At 41.5% G+C, this 16,336-nt stretch overlaps 1 protein-coding gene across 1 annotated transcript; it reads right to left on the reverse strand.

Moving 5' to 3' along the window:
* Window positions 1-620: 620 nt before the first annotated feature.
* On the reverse strand, window positions 621-15,394 carry LOC142765376 (uncharacterized). Its single transcript, XM_075866221.1, has 6 exons — window positions 15,162-15,394; window positions 14,110-14,277; window positions 12,437-12,671; window positions 12,204-12,311; window positions 6,132-6,472; window positions 621-732 (listed from the first exon to the last, which is right to left on the reverse strand). Exons 1-5 carry the CDS (start codon window positions 15,335-15,337, stop codon window positions 6,464-6,466), a joined length of 696 nt encoding a protein of 231 aa, XP_075722336.1. The 5' UTR covers window positions 15,338-15,394; the 3' UTR covers window positions 621-732; window positions 6,132-6,463.
* Window positions 15,395-16,336: the final 942 nt, after the last annotated feature.

The following is a 16,336-nucleotide window of genomic DNA, read 5'->3' on the forward strand; positions in this document are numbered from 1 at the left end:
TATGATGACTGTCTACTGATGTCTATCGATATGGCATGCATGCCAGAAATCCCGAACACGCCTTTATGATCAAGCTTCGCATTTGCTGCTTGAGCAACAGCACCCCTTCATGCTACTTTGAAATAAGAGGCAGGACATTTTCTCTCTGCTTGAGAAGCCATCCCTAGTAAAAATGAATTTGGGCAGTCTATAGACTGTCTAAACACATTTTTAGGCAGTCTATAGACTGTCTTAACACATTTTTAGACAGTCTATAGACTGTCTCAATTCACTTTTGTGAAGGATCGAAGGCAGGCCTTGCATGCAGGACGATGTTAGAACTTGCGCCTTTACGCGACAGAGACTGCTAGCTCCTTTTCTTTCTGCTTGAACTGCATTTGACACAAGCACTGGCGCATAAAACATACGAAGTGTCGGGCACTGTTATTGATTCTGACTTCATGCAGAACATAATAGCAACGGCAAAAGCTCATTGATAGTGTCCAATCAATTGCTATCACATTACATCACTGCCAAAATGGTGTAGTCTTTTCCAAGCTTCGCCAGAAATAGACAAAGCTTCTTTTCACAGGTCAAGTGCATGCTTTGGTAGCTCTGTTGCATAACATTGAAAACACAACTGAATAGCTCTATTTTAATTGCACATATCCTGCAAACCCATCACATTTGGCTTAGTGTCTTGAACATCCAGAATTTAAATCTTCCTCTTCAGCAGCCATCAATTCGAGCGACCTGCAAGAACAATGAAAAACATTTGCAACACTACTAAAATTTTATTAATCCTCAAAGAGACCACTTAAGAGAACTAAGTAGCCCATCTAGCCATTAGAGTAATTTTTACACAGCTAAGTGTATACAGTAGCTAGTCTAGCTCTACATCACCACATTTTAAAATTAAAAATTATACTAATCAGTCATGCTATTTTACCTAAAAAAGTAATCTTTATATCAAGTCATCAGTGTATGTGTACATGAATTCTATGTTCAAAGTAACAAAACTTACAGAGTAAAAAGCATTCACCCCTATTTGCTTTACACATGCAGTCTTCATTTACAAGACTTACCAAGGAGCTGTGAAGTGAAAAAAATGTACACGGTTTTGTAAAGAAAATTAACGTGCGACAACACAGCACTAAACATGGCAGAAAGCATTACCGAATATATGTTGCAGAAATAAGGCATGAGCACAAGAGAAATGGATACTATGATTCCCCTAGATTGAAATGCATAATTTTTTAAAATGACGTCTTCTTTGAGCAATACTTATGACAACAATGTACAGTAGAGTCTCAAACAGAACTTGAAAGTACCGGAAAAATGTGTTCCTTTTAACAGGAGTTCCGTTTACTGAGAGGTGGACTGTGTTGCAGCACTTATGTATGAAACCAATCTTGTCGGAAGCACTTGTTCTATTTAAGCAGCAGTCCTGTTTAAAAGATTATCGTTTACTGAAAATCTACTGTACGTCACTGCAAATGTGACGTTCAAAGGTAACGTTGACCACAATGTAAGTGTTGGAGTCAAAATTGTGCTGATATGTGAATGATAAGTTAAGGACATTGCAGCGAACAGGCCGGGGGCATTGAGCAAGTGCGTGCAGTGAAAATGACATACAAAAAACTAAAGACACGATAACTTTGCCATCGCAAAGCTGAGATTTGACTAGTGTGAACTGTCATAAATAGGCATTCATACCAAGCAACCGCAATGGCCTTCAAATGTCAGCACCAAATTGGGGGAATGCACAGTTAGCTTTGACAGAGCAGGAGAATCAGGAAAAAAAAAATTATAACATGCCAAGGCACAGCTCCTCCTATCCCTTTCGGAGGCGCCCACCAACAGTCGACATGCTTTGAACCATGCACTTAAGCAGGGACTCGAACACTCGAGAAATTGAGACATGGTGCCGTTTTGAACGAAGCCACTATGACCAACAGGGCCACAGTCTCTAGACACAAGTGTAGAAACGAACCCGCTCATTCGCGAGCCTTGACTGTGCTATAAATGGATGGGTCGTGTCAACAAATCTTAAAAACATGCGCAACCTAATGCACTGGGCTCCTAATAATTTGAACATTCAGTTATTTCGAGCACTCAACTTTTTGGGTGGCCTTTTATGTTTTCAATGTATTTGAATGCTGTTTACTTTATATTGCCTTTTGAACAAGTTTCGTGAATTCAATCTTTTTGCTTGTCCTTACTCGAAATATCTGCTGCCTTAGTTGGTTCTAGCTGAACATTCACCTTGTTATGCCACTAACAATGACAAATAAGGCTGATTGCCTGCCTACAAAATGGTCAAACTAGCCAAACCATGCCAAACCGACAATCACATGCTGACTTGGGAAGAAAAACAAAAACAAGAGCAGGACCTTGTGACCTTGGTCTATCGAGTACTGAATGAGTCAAAGTCACTGCCACAATACAGTGGTGTCATGTGGGAAAGCATTCTAAAAATAAGAAAGGGCTATTAGCTATCACGGAACACAAAACATTTCGTCCCTACACATATGGTGTAGAATATCAACAGGCAGTATAATTGCTGATACTAATAACTTTACGGCAATCATGTAGAGCTGTCTGTGATGCTACTGCAACATTCAGAAACAATAAACATCAAGCTTTAGTGGGTACGCTGCCCCACATCATATTCAGAGAGCTTCTGATAAGTCAACCTAAATGCTGAGCGACTCTTGGGTTTGAATTATCTGGAGTCCACTCTATAGGTGCACAATGGCGGTGAGAGCTAAGAGTTGGACAAAGAAGAAGTGCTGTGTTGTGGATGCAGCACAGCCAGCCAGTCAGTCAATGATGTACTGCGAGATGATGCCAAACGGTCAGTAAAGTAGTATATTGAAGGAAGTGAAATTTCCCAGATAGTGACTCCAGGAGACACACGTCATCACTGACTGCCGAAACAAATTTCTGGTGGGCGCTGCAGTATGTAGGCCTATGTGTGTGCTTGTTTCTGGAAAATGAATCTTTAAGAGACGCCAGTAAAACACTCTGTGAAGGAACTGGACAAGCTAATGAATATGAAGAGACTTTGAACATTCCTAAGTATTCTTAAGTGCCTAAGCTTGTATTTGAGCATAAAATCAAATATTTGTTTCGAGAATATTGTTAAGCCCCTTTACATTGTATTGCGATTCAAGCAGCCAAATAGTAAGTGTGTATGCAAAATGTTCGTATACTGTCTTAATTTATAATCTACTTTTTTGTATACTAATTAACTCTTGCCTTTCAGTCTCTGAACCATAATAGACATTCACTGGCACACTAAAAGGACCTATTCTTAAACTGTCTGCGACTTTGTGGTGTGTTACGGGGCCGATATCTATTTCCTTCAAATTTGCCTGGTGACTGCTTCACATAGAGATACACCCACCAGCTCAATAGTATCATTAGTAAATAAAACCTACAACATACCACATATACTCACGGGATGAATGCGCTCTCATATTAAATGCACCCGCAACTTCAGTCATCAAAATTCTGTGTTTTTTTTTAATTCCATGTAATAAACGCACCCACATTAATTCGTTGCTGTCCCGCAAACACACACCTAGCATCTCTTTGCCCAATGGATCAGTTCAGTTTTTTATTATGCCAACTCCCTTCAGCTCACTTTTGCTCCCCCCCTCCTTTCACCCGCTGCCGCTCGCCGTTTTGTTTTTCTTGCTATCTGCGCAGGACACCTCCCTTCTCTTTTTTAATTATCCGTGAACCACAATGTGTTTCACTAATGGTGCGAGTGTTGAGACATCTCAGCTGACAAGCACACAGCGTTTGAACGTGATGAAACTGCCTACCCCAACCAATGATCACTTGCTGCAGATAAGAAACTTTTAAGCACGCGGTTTGCAAGCGACGATGAGCGAGGCTGCCACAGAGTTGGCAAAGTGCACCGTAGTGTCGTAGCGCACACTTCTGGATGCCCATCGAGATCACAGCAGATATCACTGTTAAGATTGAACGATTACGAGAAAAGAGAGGCACGATACACTTTTATAGAATATGCGGGCGGCGTGGGGACAACTTGCAGAAGATAGCGCTATCAACCACCAAACATGGGTGGAGTGCGACAAAGAAGTTGTTTTTAAACAGTGTACGCGTATGCCAATTTCGAAAAGTTTGTTACCTTTTTTTGTGTTACTGTATTTCTTGCTCATCCTGAAAACTTTGTCATAAAATTTGCCCCACTTATTAAATGCTACCCCAACTTCCCTTTGATTTTTAAGGGAAAAATGCGCATTCATTATGCGAGCACACACAGTATATCTAAAATTAATTTTAAAATGTATGTCACGTCCCTTAGCTCAAAACAGTACTTTGCAACATCAACTCATTAACGCGTTGTGGGCTCATCAATATTTTTCCCATGATAACATAAATTATGCCAGTGGGATACCTAAATGGTGTGCTTAGAAACAGTATGAAGCAAGTTTCACCAAAATATGACCATTAGTTTACGGGGAAAAAAGTGGGAGGTATGCGTCCCTTTGACCCATGATGAAGTGTCTCAAAAAGTGGAACAACACCTGTCCCCTTGTCTCACGAGGGCACCAAGCAGTAATATTTTTGCCAAGTTTCTAGCACAAAAGGGTCCGATGCAAGCGGTACAGAGGGACACTTCAAAAATGTGCAAAGAAAAAGTTCTGAGGCACCTTAATTCTTGGTGTGGTACACAATCTGTGCCTCTGCCTGTTGTGTGTAGGCAGAACCGTATTAGCTTCTTTCGGTCTCTTTGATTGTTGTAGATGAGGATGAACACCTCATTTATGCCTGAATTTCTGCCCATATATAATATTGTGGTCAAGAATTACAATAAGGCACATCGACGAGGTGTCACTGAATGCATTGAATCCTGTAAATGTGTTTACAACGACTACGTAAGATTCGTGAACTCTATTCAGGACCGAGATACTAGCTTTTCTCATGGATCTCGTGCCATCTATCATCTCTTTCGCTTCATGGCTGTGTAAAGCATCAATTTGTCATTCTTTTTCTTTGGTCCTCAATTTCAGAAACAGCATTTCAGCCACAGTTTTTTGTCTAATAGCCACTTCTCTTACAGTGGTGAAAAAGGATAAATAAAAACTTGACGGGCTTCTCCTTAATAAAGTGCTGCTTTCTTACACAACAATGCCTTTCTAACTTGAAGAAAACAGTGCTCGTTATGTAGTTAAGCTAAGTAAGGAATCGCTTTCTTTTGTCAAGTGCACTTCCAACATGATTTTTGGTCAATATACTGCTCCTATTTTGAAAAAAAAAATTCATAGTTGCATGCTCACATTACTTCTTTCAAGATCCAGAAAAAGAGAAAAATACCATAAATCAAGGAGTTTAGCTATCTTGCACACAATGTGACACACATTAAAAAAAAATTTGAACAGCACAAACCGATTTTTAACTGAACGCATTACCAATGCCATGCATCGGAAAAGCATCGAGGTGATGGCAAAAGGAAGCGGCGGAGAAATCTTTTACTGAAGAAGAAAAAGTGGGACACGTTCGCCCCATTATCCTCAAAGGGTTAATATAAACAACCAACCAACACATACGAGTTTGTGCTCCTTTCAGAGCACCTTACGCCAGCTCTCTGCCGCAGCTGTTGAGGTGGAACTCAAACGCTTGTGCTATTGTATGTGGCACACATCACAGTTTTGAATGGTCATGCAGCCAGCTTATGTTTAGAAACAAAATAAAAAAACAGCCCGTTTCTGCGCCTCTCAACAGTCCCTGAAACCAAAGCTACATATGAGTATCATAACAAGGTCTCCAAGTAAACATCTGTCATGTTCTTGAGCGAACAAGGTTTTCAGTTGGAATAAGTGGGTCATTAACTATAAGTAGGTCACTAGTATCAGAAGAAATGATGCAAAATTTTTGCAACAGTATTCCTTTAAAGCAACGTAAAATCGCAAGGGCATTACTGGAAATCAGGAGGATGAGTGCAAGGGGGGGTGTCTTTTTTCTAAAATGCGCATACCTTTTTCATGTGTTTGTGCACGTATACATACACATCCAAATTTAGAGATTTCAATGTGTTTTGAACCCCAACCTGTCAATGCCAAAACAAAACAGTGTTTCACACAAAACAATGTTTCACACATATACGAAGGACTCACCTGACTAGTGAGAACTCCTTTCTCTGCGGGTTTGACCTTGCACTGATGTGGTAGATATGACCGAAGAGGCAGCATTTTCTTGAGTCACTGCCATGAAAGGCACATCGGTATGGTGGCCATCGCGGTGCAATTCAGCCGGTGGCTTTAGATGGGAAGCTAAGCTTTCTGGCTAGTGCAGGTTTGTTGGGAAGATTTCTTCCAATCCCTGTTGATATATCACCGTAGTCACTTGACGCACTCTATTCGTGCAATGAGATCAAGCACACCGCGTGCCATCTCCACTTGCCAACTTGGGCTTCGAGTCGACTTGCTGCTCTAGAACTCTCGTTCAGTCAAAGTGTCTGCGAAAACCGAAGAACAAGCACTTCAGAAATGTAGTTCACGCAGCAGCCAAGAGACTAAGTTCTGTGAAAGTACATGTAGCTTACCACAGTAACATAGTACATAAAAGATTTGTTCTATTTAAGCAGTTGTTGGAAATTCAGAATTCCTAAGAGCCATTGATATTCTGCTGGAGTTATTACATGGTTCTTACAGTTCATTCTGAGAACTATTTAGTACTCTTTCGGAGGACCATTCTCCATTCTCACAAGGGGTGACTGTATTAAATATTCATAGCCTCAAAAATGCAGCATGTACGACAAGTGTCACAATTTCAGCGGCCATAGATTATAAATGTCTGCTTTTTCTCTGTTTTTTTTTTTCTATAGACAGTGCAACAGAAACATACACAGAAGGAAATTACGACTTCCCAAAAATCAGCAAGCAATCATAGTTTCTTTTCTTTCATGTTTGAATGAGGTCAACTGCATAATGCAGCAGCATTAACAATACTATGTAGAAAAAAAAAACAGGACCTGTTGCTATATCTACAAACCATTCCATGCTACATCTGCAGAGTTCTACTTCGAGACCCCCAGAATCAGGATGCCGCAAACGTCTTACATTTTTGAGATAGTTCATCTGTGTGATCAGATTTTTTTATTTTGCACAATACTACAGACAGTAGCCCAAGCAGGAGAGGATGCACGTAAACAGACACAAAAAAGAAGATCAGAACTTTCTGCATAGCAAGAGTGAAGAAGATGTTAATGATTTCCACTCTGCAATCGTTTGAGGGAAAAATGAAAGCTTATATAAATTAGTTCATGCAAATACAGGTTTGACGCAGTGGCTTCGCTTGTGATGTGAGGCTCGACCGATGTGTTTCTGAAAGTGATCGTCAGAGTTTATTCCGAGCTTACCAAAATAAACCAAAGATAAGAAACTTAAGCATGCCTGTTTTTTTCTTTAAGATAGTGGCTCTAATTTGTCATATCTGATGGTGAAGCAAGGCGTCTAGAACGCTTTTAAACGTAGCGGACAGTATAACCTTTGAATTTTTTCAAGTTTTTCTATGTTGACTTCGGTATAGGGATCCCAAACAGCACTGCCTTATTCAAGAGGGAGTCTAATAATTGTTTTGTACGTCGTCAACCTAAGAGAAGGGGGGAGGGATTCACCCAACAAGTGTTTCAGGAGGACTAATTTTTTCCGGGCTTTTGAGCATATGTCATTGACATGGGATCACCAGTTAAGACTAGAAGTTATTGTGATTCCTAAATATTTGCACACCTGAACTTTTTCAAGGGAGTTATTTTTTATACATTAGGTAAAATAAAGTTTTTTCCATTTCTTATTGATGCTCATGAGCACAGTTTTCTGAAGGTTAACAACGATTTCCTATTTGTTGCACCATTCTGCCAACTTATTTAAAGTGCTGTTCAAGGTTCAAGGATAACATTAATTTGATGCACATAGTCACGTGATGCCCATTCAACATGAGAACAACAGATTCATTCCATCATATGGTCATTTCTTAAAGGGGCCCTGAAACCACTTTTTTTGAGTAACCATGGAATTAAGTGACTGGAAAAGTGTGTTGCCTTACAATTTCAAAGCCGCAAAAATTTTAAGAATCCGTCCCGTACGAGCCGAGTCACAAAGATTTGTCACACGCTGCAATCGCATTCTCTCTTCTCTCGTCCCGACGAAAGCGCTGGAAGCTAAGCAGCGAGGGATGGGAGGGGCAAACAAAAAAACGTCAGGTGCGCCTCATGACCTTGAGTACTTTTTTTCTTTTTTTTTATTCAAATACGTGGCTTTTTCAGTGCGATCGTGCACGCACGCATGGACAAGTGACGGCCTCTCAGGGCGATCTCTGTAACGACCGAGCGTTATACGTTCAAATCAGCCAATGGCTGATAGATGGGTTTACTACGAGTGATTTTTGGCCTTATTGCGTGATTTGTGGAGAGAAGACAAAGCAATTTTTAGCTGACTTTGATAATTTATTGTGAATTCCCGGCCGCGTGCTGCACTACAATATTTGGCTCGCAGGTTGTCTGGAGCCTCTACTACCGATCGGAAGAATTTTCTGACCATGCTCAAAAAGTGTTGCAGGGCCCCTTTAAGGTGCAGTGTTATTAAAGTACTTTAAGTATTTAAAGTAAGTATTAAAGCTTAGGATTAAGAATATTTAGTAACTGATAAGCTGCATATTGTTCTGAAGTTTAAGAGGCTACATATGGAGGGATGAGTCACTAGTCAGTATGGAAAACACTTGCACTGGGGTTGATGAATAAACGATTTGATGTCATGCCATAAAATACTCATACACCAGTCACTATCAATAAATGTCGCAAGTACTGCAGGGGTGATAGCTTTGTGACAATCAAAAATGGTGGTTATTGCGTCTATAATATGAATTAAAATGAGTTTGTGTAAATTTCCTCGCGATGTGGTTTCACCGTGGAAAATATTTTTGGGGGTTTCAAGTGACGAAACCACAATACGATTATAAAGGAGGCCAGAGTGGGAACTTCCGATTAATTTTGATAACTTGGGTGTTTTTTTAATGTGCATCTAAACCTAGGCACATGAGCAATTTTCGCATTTTGGCTCCATAAAAGTGTGACAGCTATGACCGAGATTAGCACCCTGCCCTCGAGCTTAGCAGTGCAACACTTTATGTGTTAATTCACATGAAAACAGCGCCAAAAACGAAGGACAAGAAAAAGAAAGAGATAGACAGTGGCATTGTCATACAAACTCGCCCAAGCAACCACTTCAGGTATAGCATGTGAAGCGGCGAGATATGCAGTGGACTGTAGGCAGCTCGCTCCTGAACTTACAGCTGCCACTCAAGGCCACCATAAATCGTGACATGACAACGATGCATCTATGCCAAACTACCCGACTGGTTCCCTCATTTGGATGTGAATCCCTTCTTGCAGCCCTAGGCTTTCAGACAAATTTATTTCACGCTACAATAACTACTACCATATTGAAGGCCCGCATGTCACCTATCCAGTCCATAGTTGAACTCGTGACGCCGTCTCATGATCTCAGACATCACCGTCATGACACGGTTCGTGTCAGTAGATTCAAACCATACTATGACCCATTGACACTGCCTACACCTTAAGGACACCAGTATGGCTCTTCTTCTCTCCCAGGGGCAGTTGTAACGAAGAGAAAGAAGCATTTACGCTCGGGCGTCTCTTGCTGCGCATGTGATTTGGGTTTCTGTTGGACCGGCGCTACTTCGACTGTACAAATCGTCAGAGCTTCATTAATAAATCGTCATGCGACACATGCAAAAGTTTTTCTAGCATGTGCTGCTTGTGTGTGTTAGCTATGAAATGTGCTAGAGTCCAATCTCATCAGATACCAAAAGGCAGCCTATATGCAAAAAAAATGATTCACATACTTCTACAATCCATACTTCAACGTATTTACACAAAGCCAACCCAGCACCGCACTGTTGTGTGTAGTTACTGCTTCACAGTTCTCTGCCATGAAACATTTTATTGAACACTTCACCGGTTTGGAAGGTGCCAATGTCTGTTAATAATTGGGGCCAAGGGACAAACAATACACTTAATCCAATGCCTCTTAGAATATTTAGTGCTGCTTGTTGATGTGTTCTGGGATTACATATTGAAAAAAGAATTGTATTGAGCTTTACAGGCACCAAAGGCACATAGGTACAAAGCATGTCGTAACTGTCTCGTTACTGCGAGAATATTGTCATTTTTAATATGTCTGGGGAAGAAAGCTTTTGCCAATTTATAAAGTATTCCAGCACATAATAAATAATAAATTATGCATATTTAAATGCTCTTTTCAAAAACTTAGTACCAGAGCAAAAAGAAATATTGTGGAAGGTATAAAATTTTAAAGTGGGTAAGTTTTTGTGGCCAGCTGATAAACAGAGCAATAAAAACCCCCATGTTCGTAAAAACGGTTGAAAAAAGAAAAATTCAGAATATATGTTTTGGAGATAAATGACCAACAAATAGTACAAAAAAATACTAAATACTCCAACATAATGCTGCCGTTAACACAGACAAAAAAATATCTGGCCTGAGGTACTCCTTCACACCTCGTGTGCCATGAATGGTTACCTGATTATCGTGAAACACACGTCCACTCACGCAATTCTGGCACAAAATTTTTGTTATTTTATGAGAAGACCCTGCAGGTGTTCCAATATATAGATGGATGCCTGGGATATGAACAATGTCTATTTCAATCATAGGTCCAATAAACGTCACCAGTTTTTCTGATGTCGGCTCTTCCCAGGAGCTACCTTTCTCCACAGAGGTTTGCGTTGCAATATATGCATCCAAGCATATTTATAAGTATTTTTGCAGATAGTATTGAAAAAAGAAATAAATAACGTGCAGCCTTAAAACGTTGCACATTGCTCCATAGTGTTGGATCGAGATGTGCTTTGGGAGGTCTTCTTGTTGTGGCAAGAAGCTCAGCAGCCGACACCAGCATACTGCGCACAGCGAAATGTGGACTTCTGATTTAGCTTAAGAATGTCCAGAAAAATTAGCAGCTATGCACAACGATGGGAAGAGATCAGTTGAGGCCGTAAACGAAGCCAAACCCTGAATGTCTGAGGTCGCTGACACAGAACACTATCGGTGTCAGAGCTTAAAGCTGAGGTGCGATCACCTACAGACTCCAATGTCCTCGTCACTCATTTCAGATGTGATTCCAAGGCTGTTTCGGGCAGCACACGTTTTTCAAAGCACAAGCGAGAACCCACGCAAGTGATGACAATGACGTGGAAGCTGCTAACGACACTGGATGCGGCCCTGGGTCTGCTATAATAAAAGAAACAGAACCAAAGCTGCTGTAAAGCGGCTAAAAAGGCCCCCTCTGCATGTTGTACATGCGGTGGACCTTCGGAAAAATGTTTCTTAGAACAAATCTTCTCGGCACCAAACAAGAGCTCTTTGGTGAATAGCTGGCGGAAATTTCAGGCAATTATTTTCGCTCAGTACTGTCGGATTGCGAAGCTGACACCACAATTTGGTATTTGACTAGGAAAGGTTTTCTCTATCACAGCACTTGGGTGTTACTGATGCATAGCCACAAGCGGCATGCATTTCTCAGAGTTCTTCAAGCAAGCTCATTTTCCTAACAACACACACACACACATTGATTCCCGCAAAGGTCTCCAAAATCACTATGTCACCAAAACGAGCAGATTCAAACTGATTCTGAAAGTTCAGTGGCTGGACTAAATACTAGGAGGTGTTAAGTGCATAATAAAAGTCCAACATGCCAAATTTCATGATTGAAAGAATCGATCACCAATGATCAATTTGAATAGGCGTGATCACGAAAGACTTAAATAGGCCAGCTAACAAAGGACATGGGAACCATAGGCTGTGGTGTCACTGAAACCATTTTTTCTTCTATTAGGGTGGGGGAAGTGGGAGGCAATTATTAAAACAGAACACCCTCCCTAATCTGCCTGCCTGCCTAACCTTGCCCCCCCTATAGCCCTCTTCACAGACCGCTCCCTGGGTTCTGCTATGTTCCCTCCGGGTTGCGCTAAATAGGCATGATGCCCCCCAAAAAATGCACTGCCGAAGCTGTCACATCCACCTTTGTACTCTTGCACGCAGCCCAGCTTGGAGACATTTTTTTTCTCTCCGGTGAAAATATCTATACGCACCACAGCAACCACAATGAGGTAAGGCGTGAAAATGTATACTGGTGAGAACGCACCTTATCACAATGTTCAATGTGAGAAACTTGAGTTGAAGCGTCGGCTCCAGTGGTTACCGACATGAAGACCACCAGACTCCATCGTGCTTTCGGTGCTCTCTGACATGCCTGAAAGGTTTGAAACATATTCAAAAGGCCTTTTTTCTCGGTGCAGTGCTCAAAGTGGCCATCATCTTAGAAATCGCAAGAAAGCACGAAACTCAGTTGAGTATTTAGAGTGTGTCTATACTTACAGTATAGGTTGGTGTCGGCAAATGATCTTGTCGTGATGCCTTCAATGGGACAGATGAAACTTGGTGATGACCAGCGCATGTGCCTATGGGTAGGGTCCTTCCTGGTAATTTCAGGTCTCTTTGAAGTGTACAACAGGGGCACATGCAAGTAGCTTGATCTCGCATTGCTCGAGGAGTATTTTGTAGAGTAACACGTTCCACGGAATTCGAACCCAATGAGCGGCGCCGCAGTCCCCTTTAACAAAATAGAAAATAACCAAAGAAAGTGAGTGGTAACGACCGAGGACATGCTGTGCTACGAGCTGCATAATGTGACAGGGGCCATAGCAGCACTTGTATGTATAGGACTTTTGGGAAAGTTGAGTACAAACATACAGGATATTTCAAAAGTTTATGCCCTTACCAACCTTTATTAGCAATGAAAATGAAACACCAATTTTCAATATGCTCTCCCTTCCAACAAGTTTTTTCCATCTCTACACAAACATTTCATGCCCTTTAAAAATAACATGAATTTTCATTTCCTATAAGTCTGCAGAGTGCATTATTCTCATCAGCAACGTTCCTTTCACCTCCCCGATCATTCTTTTAAAAACAGGTAGCAGTGACTAACATTCAAGCCACAGACCTTTGTTGAAGCTTCCTCAACACTGGTTGTAAGAACTAGAGTATAGTCGTAAAGCGCCCGGGTGCCCTGGCGAAAATCCCTCACCTTTTTTCCTCTTTTTTTCAACACAGTTCACGTAAACAAATGCACCAAATTGAAACTCCTGCACAGGCCATTTAGTAATTAAACGGCATTAAGACCCCGGGGCATCCACGTCAAGGTTGCTCCGAGCCTTAGATGTCAGGCTGGAGACTTTTGAAGTTATCTACATGTTGGTCCTTTCAGTGCCATGCAAATCTACACGATACATTAATGTTCAAACTACCTACGGGCAACGTATTATTACTATGCACAATGCTTTTCCTTAGTGGTATGGAGCCACATGCTAAGATGATACCTACAACGTAATAACTATCATAATACCAATAAGCTCTCATAACTCCAGAAAACAAAAATTAAGCAGTTCATTCAAAGGCTATGGCAACGTCATTTTTTTTTTTTTGCAAATATATGTGCATATTGATTCCAGTTTTGTTATTTGTAACAAATTACAACACATTACCCTACAATGTCTAGTACCTCTGACAACCACTGTATGCAGTCAGCCTCAAGTTTCTACTTCCTCCCCACCCCCCTACCTTGGCAAAATGCACATTGTGGTGGCATCTTGCCTGATCATGTAGCTTTTATAAGTCACTATAGTGTGAACTCTCTTAATCAGTAGAATTAGAAAGAAGGCACTGTTAAAGCTCCACTAGCTATGCATGCCGAATTTCGTGTGGCATGATTTCGGTCAAATAAAACTTGTTTCTGGGCTTGTTGGTTCTTGCTTAACAGGCAAATAGATAGGTGGAAATTGTACAAAATGACACAACAGGACAGAACATTGAGCAGTACTTGTCTTGTGCTTTTTTTTTCTGTGTCTTTGTGTACAATTTCTTCCTAACTATTTCCATTTCATTCATTTCCAATCAGTTTCCTCATTTGCCCATGAAGGACGTGATGAGCAAGTTCTCTCACAAAATTAAAGCACAATCTTTAGATAAATGCTTACGACGTCATATACCTTTGTGCTGCTTCAGAATTAGACGGTGTCCGTTTCTTGTAGTACACTGGTGGGAAAATCGTGGGCACATACGATGGATCGTTGCTCTGATCACTTTTGCAGTTTCCCACAAAATGTCTGCTACAAATCCGTGAATAGTTTGATGGAATCCAGACGCTTCCATCAGCACTGTGCAAGAGAGAGAAAAGAAAGAAAGCCATGCGCACACAAAGCATTTGATGCTGAAGTACTTGCTGTTGGACAAGTCAGTTCATACTGTGAACTGGCCATAAATCTGTGATCTCTTGGTGCAAAACAACCAATAAAAAGATAAAGAAGGTGCGAGGCTTTTACCTGCACGAATAGCCAAAAACATATGAACTTGAACTTGAACTTTATTTCGCATCTATACATTGTACAGATAACAGGATATCCCACCTCAATGGCTCCTTAGCACTACTTTCTGTATGTATACATACATTTGTCATTTCAGGTTGAGTGACCACAGTTTTATGGTTGGTACACACTTTCATAACGGAGCGGCGGCAGTGTCGTTAGCTTCACCATCATTTCATACAGTCGTGAAACTGGTAAAGAGATTAAGCCTGTATGTACGAAGGCTGTACTAACAGCCATTTATGCTTTCAACATTTAGGTTAAGCATTCAAATTGAACTTCAGTTTGAGTTTATTGGTTTTAAGAAAATAATTTAACAACATCAACATATACAAAGGCAAGGGTCCCAAAATGAGAAACTGTAGTGGGACCTTTGCTTGATTATACAAACACAGGGCGTAATGACTTGCATTACAATAAGCAAAAACGGTGCTTTGCTGCAACATACACACCCCCGAAAATGCGGCCCGCACGACGTTATCTGCGCAATCACTCCGTTGAACTGTACCCGGTAATTCCCGGTATCGCCGATATCGAGGAACGAACGACCGATGAATGGATCCATCAGCACGGTTGAACACCTCGCTAGGCGAGCGTCACACACCGTCAAAGCGTTTCCACAGTCACGCGCTTTCCGCAGCCTCGGCAGTGGCCTCGGCGCCGATGTCACTACTTACTTTGCACGGCGCACTGCAGCGATCCACGCATGTCGCCTCTTCGTCTCGTACCATTTCTTGGGGAAGTAATAAAATTTTACAGGGGGTACCAACCCCCTAGTGTTAAATTGGCTGTTGTGACAATCAACGACACAGCAGTAAGTCGAGCTACCTTTCCGTTTTCTCGTTGGAGCCATCGCAAACGACTTTACGCGTGCTACGGATTGCGGAAGTGAGGAACTCTCGTGTGACGCCGATTTCTGCCGCCAGGAGAGATGCGAGCTTCCGGAGGCGGCACTGTGGGCGGCGCGAAAATGGAAGAAGGTTTCAACTTGTTTTGAGGAAGGGGGGGGGGGGGGGGTGTTTATGTGCGCTTTCATTAAGGTATGGTGGCTAATTAAGGCACACCAGCGTTTTTGAAACAAAGACGGAGAATTTTAAGGGCTCGTTCTTCGGTGTAATGCTACATTATCACAAAATAATAGGCATGGTTTTCTTGACTTTATTTTGTTTGTTAGTTATACAATGTCTGTTGGTTCTCATAATCAAACTGTACTGCAATGAATGACCCTTGGCAACTAACCATGTCACTAACACGTTGTAAACAAATTTATGGTTGTCTACAAATTGTGGTTCTGGTTCTGTATAATGTTAACCGTGGTTGCTCTGTTGGCAATTTATACATCTGATGGCAAGGTTCTGTTTGGCGTTGCATAAACTGTTGCCTTCCCTTCCTCTTCCGTGCCTTTCTCCGTGTGTTGCCAAACTTGGGGGGTCAGTGTTACCAGACTGCCACCACATTTGGCAGAAAATTTTGTCCTTGTAGTTTTGACTTTTTCGTGAGAATTTTGTGTCGTCCGCGATGCATTTTGCGAGTGCCTGTGCGGCGTTGGCCGTTTTAATTAACGGAACGAACCGAGCGTTGCAGAAGTCGGGGCGCATCATCTTGCTGTGTAGCAATGCAATAAACATTATTTACGCACAAATCGGCGAGCGATAATGGTGCTAGGCCCCGTATAAATATGCGACAAACGCTGTCTGTGATATATGGCCAACGAATTTCTCTTGAATAGAGGAGACGACTCTGCTTCAATGCGAGCAGTGATGCTGCGCCTTAGGTGTCGCAGTGTAGTTGACGTGCCCAGTGAGCCCATTACGAACTACTGAGCATTCAACATGTCAATCTGCGTCATAAA

Source organism: Rhipicephalus microplus, chromosome 6, assembly GCF_043290135.1.
Source record: "Rhipicephalus microplus isolate Deutch F79 chromosome 6, USDA_Rmic, whole genome shotgun sequence".
Lineage (NCBI taxonomy): Eukaryota > Metazoa > Arthropoda > Arachnida > Ixodida > Ixodidae > Rhipicephalus > Rhipicephalus microplus.